This window comes from Cynara cardunculus, unplaced genomic scaffold (assembly GCF_001531365.2).
Source record: "Cynara cardunculus var. scolymus isolate 2C unplaced genomic scaffold, CcrdV1 Un_Scaffold_1907, whole genome shotgun sequence".
NCBI classification, from domain to species: Eukaryota; Viridiplantae; Streptophyta; class Magnoliopsida; order Asterales; family Asteraceae; genus Cynara; species Cynara cardunculus.
This window is the reverse complement of record NW_020200912.1, coordinates 1-17,803: the sequence shown is the minus strand read 5'-3', so window position 1 is coordinate 17,803 and position 17,803 is coordinate 1. Positions and strand designations below refer to the sequence as shown.

The 17,803-nt window shown below is 36.0% G+C and overlaps 1 protein-coding gene across 1 annotated transcript; it reads right to left on the bottom strand.

The window, feature by feature from the left end:
- Window positions 1-352: 352 nt before the first annotated feature.
- On the bottom strand, window positions 353-2,031 carry LOC112502778 (receptor-like protein 51). Its single transcript, XM_025106782.1, has one exon. The coding sequence runs from the start codon at window positions 2,029-2,031 to the stop codon at window positions 721-723; it is 1,311 nt and encodes a 436-aa protein (XP_024962550.1). The 3' UTR covers window positions 353-720.
- Between the last annotated feature and the right edge of the window lie 15,772 nt (window positions 2,032-17,803).

Sequence of the window (17,803 nt, the reverse complement as noted above, 5' to 3'; positions counted from 1 at the left end):
ACGGGTTGAGTTGGGTTGCACTTTGTTTTGGGTTGGGTTAAGATTTTTCCAAACCGCAAACATTGAGTTGGATTGTTCAAATGTCCCAAACCCGATCAACTCAACCCATAAACGCCCCTAAACAGGATGATCGGATAATCTCTTAACTAAATCGTTAAGCCACAACCAAATTACCTTATATAAGCTATACAACCTATTAAACATTCAATAGTTGGCTAATTGAATAAGCTCCTAACCAAGCCATTAAGCTACAACCATCAACATAAGCTCTTAACTAAGCCATTAAGCTACAACCATCAACATAATAACCATGTACGAACAACCGTCGATACAAGTACATGATAATACAATTGCATACATTTCTTCCACAATTACAAATTGTATGATTCCAAATGAACCTTTTACATAATTTGAACCAAAATAAATGCATTATACAAATCACACCCCCACAACTCTTTCCAAATTCAAAGAATGATGATTTAATCTTTGTTACAAACAAACAAAAATAGACACATGCCAATGCCAATGCCAATGMCATCACATCCCACTCGAGATCTTTGATCATTATCAAGTGAGACCCCAATTCTTTTCTATGTTTCAATCTCTTTGTGTTTGAAAAGCAGCCATCTTTCGCTACATTTCCAAAGTGAGGTGTATAAGACCATTTCTTCACAAATGAATAAAACAAATATCATCCCAAAATCTAATGGCTTCGCTAATCTAACAACACCCACAACATCTCCCACCACATTTGGATAACATAACCAAGAAAATAATCAAGAAAACCACAGCCGATAGCCCGATTGCCACACCAAGAACAACCTTATTTGGTCCATGATCGCCATTGTCTCTATTTTTCTTCTTTCCATCATCACCACCATCGTCATAGTCACCGCTGCTTATGTCATCTACCGACGACGACGGCTCATCGGCGGCCGGAGGTGGCAAAATGGGGCGGCCATGTTTATCACAAGGAGCAATCCCAAGCTTCACTTTTTTCGAGATAGTAGAGTGATTGTAACACATATTGTCATTTCCACCTATTTTGAACACAGCCAGTCTCTTGATGAACGACGCATTAAATGGCATAACTCCATGGAAATTGTTCTTCTCGAGATTCAAGTACTTCAACCCCTTCATACCAGAGATGGATCTGGGGATTGTACCGTTTAACTGATTTGAACCCAGATCCAAATGCACTAATCTTGAAATGGTGGATATAGATCCGGGAATCGGGCCGGATATCGAATTAGATGATAAAGAAAGATTTTGAAGAGAAATCAAGTTACCGAATGAAGTGGGTATTTCTCCACTGAGTTGATTTGAAGATAAATTCAAGAATTTAAGACCTTCCAACAGTGTTAATGATGTGGGTATGGTCCCATTGAGTTTGTTGTCGGAGAAATCCATGTGGGTGAGCTTTGGATTCCAATGTTTTGGGATTAATCCAGAGAGATTAGTGTTGGAGAGGGTTACAGTGTTTAAAGAGTTCATGTTAGAGGTTATAATGTGGATGCCGGAGGCTTTGATGTTGTCTCCGGAGATTTCGAGTTCAGTAAGGTTACTGAACCGGCTGAGGAAAACTCCGGTGAGGCGTTGGAGGGAGTTAATGGAAGTGAAAGATCGGAGATTGGTGGAGAGGGAGGTGGGGAAATGGACGATGGGGACGTGGCAGTTGAGAAAGGTGAGGGAGGTGAGTGTAGAAAGGGAGGAGAGTGCGGTGGTGGAAAGGGAGAGGTCGTCGGAGCAGTTGGTGAGACGGAGGGAACGGAGGTGGCGGAAGGGAGTGGCGGTGTCGCAGACGGTGGCGTTATGGAAAGAGGGTTGGGTGCAAGGGTCATGGGTGGTTGGAATGTAGAGAGATTGTAAGGCTCTTACTTGCTTTGGGTCAAGGGTTGAGGATGTGGAGGAAGACGGTGGAGATAGGGCTGGGGAGGCGGCGGTGGCAGCGGCAGACGGCGACGGTGCAGTAGCGGCGGCGGCGTGGTGGAGGAGGAGGAGGAGGAGGAAGGTGGAGGTGGAAAGTTTCATTGGTGGTGGAGTGTGTGAGAGAGAGAGTGAGTAGTTTGGAAGGGTAGTAATGGGAATCGATGTGTATTGAAGTTTGTACTAAAAGAAGGCTTCTTGGGGCAGGGATGGGGCAGGAAACAAACAAAGTGTAAACAAAGAAAGGGGCAAGGTGTTGAAAAGACTGTTCTGCCCTTCTGTTACTATGCATTTATCATTTCGACCGTTGGATGCTATCAACTTGTGTTATTTAGGTTGTGAATCTCAATTGTAATATAGTATGCAAGATTTTATTATGAATTTTAAAGAGTAAATTATGTTTTCTGCATGTAGTGTTTGTGATTTTTCTTGAAATTGGATTTTAGAATTTCTGTATTCTAGATTTTTTTGGAATTTTCGTTGTTAATTCTATTAACAATTGTTAAGTTTTCGGTTAACTCTAATTAAATTACAGGTATTTTAGACATTTTACGTTAACATATATATATATATATACATATGTGGAGGATTTAAAAAAAATAAACCCGCTCTCATCCCTCTTTTTCTTCCCTAGGATATCACCTCTATCTCCATGTCTTCTCAAAGGTACATCTCCCTTTACCCTTGTCGAGCTCCTCCCTGCCTCTTCCCGTTGTATAGCTACCATAACTACACTTGAAGTGTTCTTACTCGATGGGTATTGTTGTTGAGGCGACACAACCATTGGTGAAATTTTTCCAACTAAACACCTAAATTGTAAATATTGGTGTTGGGTTGGAGAAGGGTTGTCGTTATGTCCATTCGTATATCCATGTTCTTGATTTGGTCAATATTATGATGGTCCCTGCTTGGGCGCATGATTCTCATCTCCTTTATTGTCTGTTGTTGAGTTATTAATCTTTATAACATCAAGAGTTTCAATGTATCACTATACCTTTTCAGTAAACAATAGAAAGTAAAATATTTTTTTCTACAAATTTACATCTCCACTGATTGCAAATTTGAGAGATGTTGGAGTATGTAAATAGGTTCTGATCTAGGTATATCCAATCCGCCACTATCAACCTTTCTAACCCAGCGTTCATTTCTCTCTCTCTCTCTCTCTCTCTCTGTTATATGTTTTTTAACAACCATTCCCCCACTCAATTTTTCAACACAAAAGGTTCCATCATAGATGACCACTTGAAGCCTGTCAAGGAGAGGGAAACACAACAACAACCACTACATGAAGCATGGTGGGATTAACGAAGATGGAGAGAGGCATGGTCGGATGATTCCTAAGTAGGGACACCGACGGCCCCATATTTTTATGACACAAAAGAAATGTGTGTTATATACATACAAGGAAGGGTTCAAATGAAAACACCTTCATTTTAAGAAAAAAAAACGAGAAATACTTTTTATTGTAGTCAATTGCATGTGATACCATATTCCCATCACATATGATAAACATGTGATACTAAATCAAAGATGAGGACGACCTTTGGCGCTACCTACGTTGCGGTCCAAGTGGCATGCACACCACTAGGTCCTCTCACGTGTATTATCACATGTGATAATATAATTCATCATATGTGATACTAAATTAAAAATGCATATGAAGTTTTGTTGCAACCTAGGTCGCGGGTCAAGTCGTTTGCATATCACCAGGCTCTTCCACGTGTATTATCATATGTGACAAGGGTGTTCTCGCGTTTTTACAAAATGGAGGTGTTCTTGTTTGAACCTCCACCTATATATAGGGAAGGGTTCAAAATGACATTATGAGAATGTGAGAAGATATCTTAACCACAAGAAGCAGGGGTCTTAGCAACGACTTTTGACATCACTAAAAGTGAATTTATCGTCATAAACGGTTTATAGAGACGACATGTCGTCACAATAGCTTCTTGTTGAAACATGTCGTTGCTAAAGGCGCGTTACTAAAACTCATTTTTCGATTATAAGAGGAAAATATGTAAATATAGGCAAAATTGTGACTAATTTAATAAGCCTAAGAAACTGAGGGGGCATTTGAAACACTTGTATAATTAAATCACTAATTCAAACCACTAATCTACTCCTTTTTCAAAAAATTACCCATTTCTTTTTTAAATAAAAATTAGATTATGTAATAAATTAGCAAAGATTGTCACTAGATTAACAATATTATTAACAATTTATGATGAGAAAAGAGAGAATACGTAAAGATAACAAATACACTTATTAAAGTATATCGAAGTGTATTTTTACTTTTACATAATGGGGTTTTTATACGACATAATCTTTATCCATATATATGGTTTAGATAGGTAATTATTGAGCAACTTGATTGTGGATTGGACATGAGAGTTGAAATTATAAGTCCCATACTTCTTTATAATACATTTTATTTAATATTACAATACTCCCCTGCTAAAGAAAATCTAATGGGAAAATTTTTTAGCTAAGGGAAAAAGAGTGGAGCTGGTAGTTGACTCCCCCTGATGTTGACATCCATGAATCATCACTTGTTATGCACGTGCCGCATATTGATACTGTAAATGTGTTTTCTGAAAGTTGCAGTAGCTAGTAGGCATTTGCCTTTGTGAAAAGATCTGATGCGCTGTTACTCGATTGAATATATTTCTTTACAATCTGATTATCTTTTATAAGATCCTGAGTGTGTGAGAAGAACCTTGGAGGTATGTGTTTTGTCCTGTCACTTTTGATATCTCCTTTTTTTCATTTATGTGACACATGCGGTGTTATCTTCATAAATTAAAGTTGGAGTTTTGTCTTTCTCTAGTTCGCACGAAGTCAAGATGAGTCATGTCATTGACCTCAACCAAACACACTCTCTACTAGCTTCATGGAGTGCAACAACTTCAGCATGATTTGGATATGTGGCAACAAAAGTTTGCTTCTGAGTTGCGCAAGAAAATAGCAGTACCCCCGTTCATGAACACATATCCAATTTGAGGTCTAGCTTTATGAGTATATGACAAATAACTTGCATCTGCATAACCGATCAAACCTTTTTTTTTTTGAATTGTTAGAATAAAATAGATCTAAATCAATAGTTCCTCGAAGGTATTGGAATATGTGTTTGGGAGATGAACTGAAGCTTTGCTAACAACTTCACTACAAAAGAAATGTCAAGTCTAATACAATAGTAAGATATATAAGAGCACCAATTGCACAGAGGTATGGTACTTCTGGACCAAGAACCTCTTCGTTTTCTTCACAAGGACGAAATAGATCGTTGTCAATATTGAGTGATCTAACAACCATTGGAGTGCTTAAAGGATTTGCTTTGTCCATATTGAAACGTTTTAAGACCTTTTCAACATAACCTGATTGATAAGTATTCCATAATGCATATGTTCAATATGTAAAACCAAGAACAATATTTGGTTTTTCTAATGTCTTCCATTTCAAAGTCTTCCTCCAAAAGCACAATCACTTGATGGATTTCTTTATTTGTCCCAATGATATTTAAAGCATCAACATAAATGGCTATTAATTATTACATATCCAGATGTTGTTTTCTTAATAAAAACACATGGACAAATAAGATTATTTGTATAACCTTTACTTATCAGGTAATCGCTTAAATGCTTATACCATATGCGTCTAGATTGCTTTAACCCATATAAATATCTTTGTAACTTGATTGAATACATTTCTTTGGGTTTTGTACTTGATGCTTGAGACATTTTAAATCCTTCGGGGATTTACATATGGATATCACTATCAAGTGACCTATACAAAGTATGTTGTAACAACATTTATAAGACGCATCTCTAAATTTTGTGTGACTGCTAGGCTGATTAAATATCTAAAAGTAATTACATCGATAATAGGAGAATATGTTTTCTCATAATCAATTCTTGGTCACTGAGAAAAACCTTGAGCTACAAGTCGAGCTTTATATCTCATAATTTCATTTTTCTCATTTCTTTTCCGTATGAAAATCCATTTGTGTCCCACGGGTTTCACGGCTTTAGGTATGAGAATAATAGATCCGGAAACCTTTCGCTTAATGCCATTTAACCTAGTCCTATCTACTTTGACATTCAGTGACAGACATTGGTTCAGGATCATCATTTTGAACCACAATTTGCATGGACACAAATTGAGTTCCAACTCAGTTCGCCCTGATCATCCAACCACAATTTGCATGGACACAAACTTCCTTGTATCTACCATTTGATGATCTATTGAGTTTAAACTCGAAACATACTTGAATAAACTTCAATCTCGGGGACCATTTCACCTTTGGTGGTAAATATTTCTCAAGGGATGATGTGTGTAGTGCGATTGTAGTTGAGCAATTCATTGTGTATGATCGTGGGTTATGGTGCTGGGAATATAAGAGGCATACCTTAAAAATCATTGATCATCAAAAAAGATGTACTAGAATGACGTATTCTTCATTTTTTTTTTCATCTACTCCTCCTCCTCCTGCTCCTTTTCCTTCTTCTTATTCACCATCTTCATAATATGGAACATCAACCTTTTTGTACCTAATTTAAAAACATCGACACCTTCTTAAGTTTCATCGGTGTCGGAAATTCAGTCGTTGTTATAACCATAGGTAGGTTCCTCTTGGGACACAAACTAGGCATATACGAAACCTCATCTTGAGGTAGAAACTGTTGTTGATCAGAAAATGGAGGTTGATTCTAAGGGACAGACTGTTGTTGACTCTGATAAATAGGTAAAAATTGTTATTAATTAGAATATGGAGGTTGATTCTGAGGAACAAATTGTTGTTGACTCCATTAGATAAGTTGAGCCTCGTTGATTGGAGGGGAGTAAGAACCTCCTCCGACATTACTTCCTCTACACGATTGAAAATCGCCACTAATAGAAGGTTTGACCGAAAAATAAAGTGTAGCCAGTCTTCTTGAATTGGAATCAAAATCCATAGACCCGATAACATCATTGCCATCGCCTAACTCCCAAACACAACCATCATACATGTATGATAACCTAAATACACCTTCTATTTCAATTTTTGTGCAACATAGTTAACCAACCTGTCATCATCATTGACATTAACATTTTTAGGAAAACCCTAGTTCATGATTATCAAAAGAACAAATGAATCCAACTAAAAACACAAAATCAATAGGAAAAACATTTCAAAGTTCATAAAATAGAACAAACCACGATTCATGATTCATAAAACAGAACAAAAAACCAATAAACTTAGGTGGGATAAAGAAGGGAAAACGGATGGTTAACATATATATATATGTATATATATATATATGTATATATATATATATATATATCTACATGTACAAAAAAAACTCTGCCTATAATGAAAATGTTAAAACTAACCTTAACATTTGTTTTAGGAAATCTCACCTTGACATTAGTTGAAATAGATTGTTCTTTTCTTTAACTTCACAATAACGGAAAATTTCAAGAAGCAATGGCAAAGAATGGAATGTGAAATTTTAAGAAGGAATATACTAGGGATAGCAAGGTATGGAGATCATATATGTTTTTAGCAAATCGCACAAATTCAGGACATAAACAGAGATTTTAAGGACGGAGTAAGGGTTGGTCGATTGGGTGGATTTTCGGAAGCGTGTAAAAGGGTGGTTTTACGTTGCTAAATCAGACTTAAGTTAAAATATGTCAAATGTTCCTCCAATGCCCACGGTATCCTAGCAACAAAAATCACCGGCTCACCATCTTTCGTCTTCGTCTCTTCAACTTCATCATTTTTATTTAGTTCATATGAGTGGCAAGAGAGGCCAGAGATTATCAGGCTGCAACAAGTTGTTTTCTGGTTTACAATGAAGTCCTTTCTTCTGACATTGTTTCCAATGGAGACAATGCTTCTGAAACCCATAATCTGATCTACAACCATGGCTATTAGACCATGAAAATGGTTGTTAAGGAGGATTTGTTACACATAAGGAGCAGTCGAAATGATGGCACAAAATGGGATTTCGAATTTGTTAATTTAGGAAAGTGAATTGAGAGATTCACGAGACAAGGGTAAAGCCTGGGGTGGGAATCATGGGGTTTAGGTTCGTGAGGGGATAGTTTCAGTAACAGAAAACATTAAAACTTGTATTTTTTGAATTTCCTTGACAACCCTACATTGAAAACTTATCCTTTAAAAAGAAGTATAATATTGTAAAACTTGTACATTTAGCATAAAAATGTGTACCTCTTGAAAATTCACGATAATCATAAAGTGCACTTTTATGAAGGGGTATAGATAATATAGATTTGTACATATTTATGATATTATTAAATCCAAAAAATATTCAATAATAAACTTATTTTGGAGGTATTAACGAGGGTATTATAATAGTATAATTGGTAATAAAAAAAGAAAAACACATTTTTAATTTATTTTGGTTAATCTATGATTATGTGTTTTTAATATGATAAAGAGTAAATTGCATTTTTGGTCTATATAATTGTCACTCAATACCAAGTCTAGTCACTTTTTTTTAAACTAATTACAATTTTGGTCATTTTGATTGCCACTTTCTTTCAGATTTGGTCCCTTTGATTAACCTTTGTTAAATACATTTAACTCAAGGGCCTTTAGGTCTTTTTACAAATTTTTTTGTATTTTTCAGTTTTGTTATTTTTAGATTTTGTTTTTTGTCGTTTCTTCATTACACCCACCATAAAACATTATATTTAATAACTCATAATATTTTATTAAAACTAGAAAAGTACTCGTACAATGCAGCGAGATACATTTCGATTTAATATTTTTTTATTAACCTGGATATCCAACCTGTTATGCGAGCCGACTAATCTCAGAGTGACTACTTACTTAGCAGATAGCCCGGAGTCACCGCATTTGAACCTCTGTGGCCACAAGGAGATTTTTAACTTGTACCTCCTGGTACTTTTGATATTTGGAGTCAAGCTCAAACCAATCAATAATATATATATATATATATTTTTTTTTGTCCAAGTCAATGTTATAATACGGTTTTAAAAAAAATAACGTTTTTTTTAATAAAATATAAATATAAAGATATATCATAATTTTTTTTAAATTGATATTGGTACCAAATTAACTATTTAAAATTTCTCTTTTTTGTGTACTTCTTTAATTCATTTTTTTATTTTTGGTTTAATAATATAATTTTTTTACAAAAATAATAATTAAGTATTTTGTTAGAACTCAATAATTATCTTAATTATATTTTAGATTTTTTATATTTAAAATGAGATATTTATCTTCTATTTGATTATGTTTATCTGCAGTTAGTTACACGAATTCAAACATTAAGCTTTAATAAGTTGTACTTACGCTCAATTTACTTGTAATCTTGAATTTTAAATAATATGCATCAATAAACAGTACTTTATGCATAAAAATGGTTTTTGAGAGTTTTTGTCAAATGTTTTATAATATAGTATAAATATAATAATTATGATATATAAGTAATTATTATAGTAAAATATAACCATTATTATAATTTTAAAAATAATTTAAGTTATTTAAAAGATTTACAACAAATGTAACAAAATTAATATAATAATAAATATAACTAAAAACATTAAATTTATTATCTTATCAGAAATATGAATAATTAGTCTCGATCGATAAAAAATTCACCTAGATGTCGATTGATGCATTTTTACTACTAGAAAACAATATATCAACGACGAAAATCAACGAGAGAAAAAATCTATCGCTGATCTGCGAGGGATCAGGGAGGGAATGAGTTTTTGGCCATTCTCTCGTTGATCCCTCGCTGATCTGCGTGGGATTAGCGAGAGATCTGGTTAAAAACAGATTCTATTAAATTTATATCTCTACAATTTATGTTATTGTATTACATTTTATATTTATTGATTTTGATTTAAAAGCTATTTTTAAGTATTTCACGATGAAATTGCATTATGTTTGATGCTTTGTCAACCAAAATTATGCAAATGTTTGATAAAAGTATTTTTTTTTTTTATCTACGTATTATTAAAGATTCAAGATAATTACATTTATTCACAATTTAAAAATACAAAAATTCCAACTTATAATATAAATTATACTAATAAGGTATCAGTACCATGTTGTGGTACGCATCTTGATTTGAAGGCGAGATCTTAAATGGCAATCATGTTTCATTTGTGTCCATTCCAATACTAGTTGTATATCTGTACATTATAGTCGAGTGTAAATTTTGAATAAATAAAAGCAAGAATACATAGTACAAATAGGTTTTAACTAAAGAAAACATATACGTGGATCAATTTTACATTTTCTATATAGAACGTGAGAAAAAATATTTAGTGTTAAGGTTGTGAAAAACATGTTTCCTTGATGTTGTTATAGGATCTTCTTCGTAGTCATAGGTAGGGGTGTAAATGAGATAGAGTCGATTAGCATGTTATTCGAGCTTGATGCTTGTTTATCGGCTTGAATTTGATATCGATTAACTCGTTTATTTACTAAACTCGGTAATTTTTATATTTTGATTATATAACTTGTAAGCATATACATATGTTTGCCTAAAAAAGCATATGCCTGAATGGCTCGGCCCGGCTCGACTCGATTCGTAAATTTAATCGAGCTTTTGTACGAGTCACGACGAACATTGGTGTTATGGAGCTCGACTCGTTAAGTTAAACGAACTTTATTTTGTTTTTGAGTTCGACTCGAGCTCGATAATTATTAAGCTCGTGCTAGAGATAAACGAGCTCGAGTAACTAGTTAAAATCTCGACTCTTTTACAACCCTAGTCACTGGTTCCAATTTTTCCAGGACTCTTGAGACTAATTATGATGCAAGCAAGCTGGCATAGACACTTATAGTTAAAAAATGACTAATGTTGAGGTTTTTTACTTACCCGATAGAATATAAGTTGAGAACTTTATTCTTGTTTGGTACTATGATTTTGAAGTTGCAGTTTGTGGTTCATCATTAGAGGAATTCCTCTGAATGACTTTCTCGGATGCTAACATTGCGTCAAAGGATGAGAGTATGCTAAAAGATTGCTTCTCAATAAATCATAATGATATTTACCGTAAATATTTAAATACATGTTTTTAATTTTAAACATGTCAATACTTTTTTATAAAATAGGAATCAACTCATATAAAATAATTTTCCATAAAAACACTACTTATATAGTTCTCTTAAAAAAAGAAAATAAAACAACAGTTGTATAATAGTTAAAAAAGTAAGTTTACAATAGGGATGTATATGTATATAAAAACATGATGCTCATGACCCAAGCCTATTCGATTGAGTGGATTACAGGTTTAAGTTTCTCTTCCTTCACCAACCCAACCAGATAATCGAGGTTCTTGGCTTTCGGTCAAAAGAATCGAATTTTTGAGCAAATGAGTTTCTTCACAATAGCAGTAAAAAAGTGTTGTACCAGTTGATTTTTTTCCACCAGTTAAGATTAATATATAAACGGAACTTTGAATTCATATGCAACATTCCGGGTTTTGCATTTTCAACATTTAGACCTTGAAATAAGGTCTACTGGTTTAACATTTTTAAAAATTAAGAGGCAAAGGAAATGTCGAAATATAACTGGAATATACTGGTTGGTTTGGTTTTAATAAAATCTAAAATAACATTCATAAACTTTTGAATGCTCAAAATTTGTGCAATGTTTTGTATGACAATAAAAGTTAAGAAATCAAAATGGTCAGAACAACCCATCTGTGGCTCGCTCACTCTTTGAGTAGGAGTTTCTCTCCTTGTTTACTCCGGCGACTTCCTCAGGCATTGCTTACGTCCTATCGGAGTTTCTCTCCTTGTTTACTCTGACGACTTCCCTCTGGCTTCACTCCAACCTCTGTCCCTCAGACGCTGCTCACGTGCTACCTGCTTTTTAGCCACTTAACAACATGAATCCCACCAAAGACTCCATCGAAGACCTTACATCCCTTACCACAAAGCTTCAAGTATCCTACGATGCAGCCAATGAAGATATTATTGAGGTCACCGAAGACACACTCGCTGAAAATGTCGAAGTCCTTGGCCTTGATGACTTCTCGAAAACCTTCATGGTGGCACGAGTTTTTGCATGGAAAGGGTGTACCACTTCCTTTCTGAAGAGAATCTTCAGACGAATATAGAAGTTTAGAGACCCGTGGAAAGTTCGATATTTGGCAACGATCCTTCCAGCACATACTTTGGCTTCTCTTTTGCATCGAATTCATACCTTAAATGGGTCATGACTCGAATGCCATGGTGTTTTACGGGGGGCTTTCTCGTGGGTTCATATTGGCCGGCCTCCGGGAACTAGCAAGAGGCGAACCTCAACTCCTTACCTCTCGTACTCACCATTAGCAACATCTCTCTCAAACTATTCACGGAGAACAACCTTAGAAGTTCGGTTCGGTTAGTAGACCCCAATGCCACTCTTCTATGGAGAGATTCCAACCTCGACATGATCAAAGCTTTCACAAGAACTCGGGTAAGCCTCCAAATCGACAAGTGACCAACACTGGTGTTTTCGTCCCGTTTGAAGGTAAGAAACATTGTCTCCAATTCAAATTTGACAGACTTCCTATTATTTGTTACAAATGTGGAATATGGGGTCACGAAAAGCAAGAGTGCTCAAGCAAGTCGGTAGCTATACAAGAACTAAATGGAGAACTTGTTCAACTCTACGGTCCTTGGCTTCATAGTGATTACGTTGGTACATGCTTCACACCAATTATTGGAAAAAAAGAGATGAAAGTGGAGGATTCAAAAACACTGCCCCACAATGCAGAAGGAAAGAAAGATGACACATAGCTCGTAAAATCCAATAAAAGTCCTTCTTACCAATCACCAAAAAACCAACTGGTAAGTGCATCAGTGAACCCATTTCCGATCATAGCAAAAGAAAGATCATCTTTTACTTTGGTAAAAGTGATAATAGTAAAAAAAGGTAATATTTTCCTTGTTGTTACCTTTGGAAAAAAAAAATCAGTTGACTCCATCCCTTTTCGTACATGACTATCCTCTATCAATGGATAAAGGAAAAGTAGTAGAAGGTGGCAATGTGACTCCTCCCAAGCCGTTGACATCAAGCTTGAGAGAGATGACCAATAAAAAAGAAAAAGTGGATAAGACAAACCATGGTTCTCAAAGCCCCATACCTCCTGAAAATGTCTCCACTTTTTCAACCACAAAAGGAGACTCCTTACTCACCCTTTCCCCGTATCGTCGGTTATAACATAGGGGACCCTTTCACCACTCCCACAAAATACAATCATCAAGAGATTGTTCATGCAACTCCAAACCTATGCAAACTAGAAAATTCACATACCACCCAAAACAGGGAAAAGGATAAGCATCAGAGACCGGTTGAAGAATTCGACCGGGAAAAAACAGAAAGCTGAAGGATACCAATTTTCCAAAACTAAAGCATCGAATGACCAAAGATTGATTACTTTCGAGATCATAGATCCAAATTTGGTTGAACCAAAGGTTGGAACTACCGAGGCCTCACCAACCCTCGGGCAGTTCCGGTTCTACGGGAGCTTATCCGGGTCCTCCCGTCCTAATGTTCTTTTCCTTTTTGAAACGCTTGTTCCCTAAACTAGTGTAGAAAAATTAAAATGTCATTTGGGAATTTGATTAATATTTTAACGGCCATGGCGGCTACCTTGGCATATTTTGGAATAATAAAATATGTTGTTCTCTTTTGTCTTAATCTCAAAACCACCTTGACTTGGATATTGATGAAATAATTTATGGTCCTTGGAGGATCATCGGCTTTTACGGTTGCCCAGAACGTGCCTGACACCGTGATTCTTGGAATCACCTCCGAGCCCTTGCTAATCACTCTACTCGACCTTGGGTTGTCATGGGAGAGTTTAATGATCTCCAAAGTGAAAAACGTCGGCTCAACGAGCACCCATATTGGTGTATTAACGACTTCCATGAGGCCCTGTCCGATTGTCGATTGCTCGACCTTCCCATGCATGGCTTCCCTTTCACGTGGTGAAGACACAAAGGAAAATCGAACAAAGTCTATGAAAGACTTGATCTTGCGACTAGTAATCAAGAATGGATTAATCTCTTCCCAGACCACTGGGTGGATAATCTGATCAGTCCCATATTTGATCACTCTCTTATAGCTCTTTTTACCTAGGTACGCACTTCCCTTTCACATAACCGTTTATTTTGATTTGAGAATAAATGGCTGCAGGAAGCTACTTTCACTCAAGTTTCTTAGAACAGTTGGAATAAGCTCGGGAACAATGGCGTCATATCCAAGCTCTTAACCCTTGCGAAAAATCTTGGAAAATGGGGAAGGAATTTAAAAGTCTTTTAAAAAAGAGGTAAAGGAGGCATACGCTAAGTTGGAAATGCTTAGAAATTATCACAACCCTATTTCCAATGTCGCCTATGAAGAAGTGTGACAACGAATCCTTTGCACTCTCTTGAAAAAAGAAGAACATCGGCGACAACGTGCAAAGGTGTTTTAGTTTAAGGAAGACGACCAAAATACCAAATTCTTCCATGCCTACGCGAACGGACATCAGAAAGCCCACCAAATTATAAAGATCAAAGATGATAATGGAAGATGGATTGAGGATGTTAACGAAATTCATAACCTTATCACAAGGCACTTCACTAGACTTTTTTTCGTAGGTTCGGGAACCCCGAAGTTGATAACTAACTTGGCCCAAGGGAGAATTTCCGAAAATGACATCTCACGTATAGACACACCCTTCACTAAAGACAAATTTCGTGTGGCGCTTTTCCAGATGCACCCGGAAAAATCTCCAAGATCGGATGGCTTCAATCCCCATTTTTACCAAAAACTGTGGAATTACTTGGGGGACGATATCTTCCTTGCGGGAAAGATGTGGCTCGAAAATGGGACTATTCCAAATGGTCTAAATGACACTATCATTACTCTCATCTTTGAAATTGAGTCACCATCACACCTCAAAGACTATAGACCCATCGCGTTTTGCAATGTCATTATGAAGATTATCACAAAAGTTCTTGCCAACCGCATCAAATCGCTTCTCCTGGTGATCATCTCCGACAATCAAACCACCTTTCTCAGGAACCGATTGATTACCAACAACGTCATCGTTGCCTTTGGAATGCTCCATTCTATGCACCATAACATATGTAAGAAAAAAGGAGAAGTCGCTCTTAAAATCGATATTAGTAAAACATACAATCGATTAGACTGGGAGTATCTCCGACATATACTTATAGCATTTGGTTTCCCCATCCGATGAGTCATCATGATTATGCTCAGCGTTGAATCTGTAAAGTATTTTGTGGGCAATCAACAAGGACCTGATCGGTCCCATCATCCCTGATTGCGGTCTTCAACAGGGCAACCCATTATCTCTGTACCTGTTCATTTTATGTGTGGAAGGTCTCTCATCTTACTTAAAACATGAAGAAAAGGCTAGTAAAATTCACAGCTGTCAAGCTACTAAAAGTGCCCCTTCGATTCTCATTTTTTTATGGATGATGCCTTTTTTTTTTGCAGGGTTCGATTGACGAGATACATCACTTAAAGCAAATGTTGATGACTTATGAAAAGGCTTCGGGTCAAGGGATCAATTATGCCAAATCTGGATTCATGGGAAGCAAAAACTTAGCCACCGATCTCGTTCACAGTTTCTCTTGTATTCTTAGTATTGACAAACCCATCAACACGGGACAATATTTGGGGCTACCGTTGCTAGTGGGTCGATCAGAAAAGTGCATCTTCTGCTTTTATCAGAGAAAGACTTTGGCAAAAGATACAAAATTGGGGAAAAAGACCCATCTCTAATGCGGGAAGGGCCACACTCATCAAAGCGGCGGCTCAAGCGATTCCGGTGTATTACATGAACGTTTTTTTTTCTTTCCGGCTTCAACTATCAAAGATCTTGAAAAAATGTAAAATCTATTTGGTGGGGCAGAAAATGTGATGGTCATTGATCGTTAAATTGACTCACTTGGGAAAAGTTGTGTCTTCCACAAAAACTAGGAGGCCTAGGCTTCCGAGACTTCACCACTTTCAATGTGGCTATGCTAGAAAACAATGTTTGAGAATTGTGTCAAACCTATCTTCTCTAATCAACATAATTTTAAAAGCTAAATATTACCTTCGTGGGGTGTTTATGGAGGCCTGTTTGGGACACTCCCCAAGTTTCATTTAGAGAAGTATCTGACATACCAACTTGTACTACAAGAAAGGCTACGTTGGAAGGTGGGAGATGGAAGGACCATCAACGTTTGGCGAGACCCATGGCTTAGGGACGATGGCAACTTCAATATTGAAACCCCTATCGACATCGTTCGTCCTACCTTAAGTGTACGAGACTTATGCGACCCTCAATCTCAAGCTTGGAATACGACTCTAATTGATCAAACTTTCACTCAGTGGGACCGAAATTGTATTCTCAACCTTCCACCCCCCTCAGACTCGGGTAGGGGTGTACAAAAAATCGTCAACCTGCGAAACCCGCCCAACCCAACCCAACCCGTTAACAACCCAATTAAACCCAACCCGTCAACTCGCCAAACCGCCCAACCGCCAAGTAGGAGGGTTGAAATTGGCTCAACCCACCCAACCCGTCAACCCGCCGCTAATATATAATTTTTATAAAATTATATATATATATATATATGTTTATTATGTATATATATATATATTAATAATGTATAAATTTTATATAATTTTTATTGATATTATATTTTGTTTCATTTTAACTAAACGTATAGCGGTATAGGTTATCAAAAAAGATTCACGATCAAAGAATGATGACAAATAACCTAATTAATAAAAAAAATTATTTTTTTTTTTTTGCAGCAACAACAAATTGATATGTTGGAAAATATGAATGATAGTGATAGATATTTGATGGACGAATCCATCAATCTATGACGGTTTTAAAGAGTTATATTAGAAAAATGTCTTATCTAAAAGAGTTCCAATATGTTTATAGGATGGTTTTGGACGTCTTAACAAATTCTATGATACTTTTAAAATAAAGTGTCGTATTAGTTATTTTATACAACACGACTTAAAAAAGTGTCATATGAGCATAGGTGTCCTATAAATAGATGAGTTTACGGGACACTTCTCAAAATGTTTCTATAAAACGACTAATACGACATTTTATTTAAAGATCATTCTAAAACACTTGTTGAAACGTCCAAAAACGTCCTATAAACCTATTGTAACATTTTTAGATAAGATGTTTTATAGTATGGTCTATAAACTTAAGTTTTATGAATTATTTCATTCGTCAAATTATGTAACTACTAACCCGCCTCAACCCGCAAGGGTTGGGTTGGGTTATACTTTTGAATAGGTTTTGTTGGGTTGAGATTTTTCAAACCGCCATAATTGGGTTGGGTTGTAAAATTGTTGTAAACCGTCCAACCCAACCCGCGTTCACCCCTAGACTCGAGTCATAATAATCTCATTTGGCATTGGTCCCCTAACAGAGTATATCCCGTTAAATCAAACTACAAACTTATTACGGAATGGTCGGTATCGAACAATGATTAGGAGATTAATGCAGACTGGGAATGGATCTGGAAAACAAACATCCCCTACAAGGTTAGGTACTTGTTCGTCCCAAAAGGGTCTACAAGAATACTAAACAGTTTGTAGAAGGGGGGGGGGATGAATACAAACACAGTTTTTAAATTTAAAATATATATTGATAGAGAAGATCAATACAGATTTTACAAGATTGTTTGCGGAAAGATAAGGTAAAAGAAACCTATCTAAACAATCTTAAGTTACACACAAAGGTTAGCAATTACAAGAAAAGAGATTGCTAAAAGAAAATATCTATTACTTTAAGCTGGAAGAAGCTTGAAGTAAGAATGAGGAGAGAGAGTGATGCGCACTCTGCATAGAGAAGAAAACACTTCTAT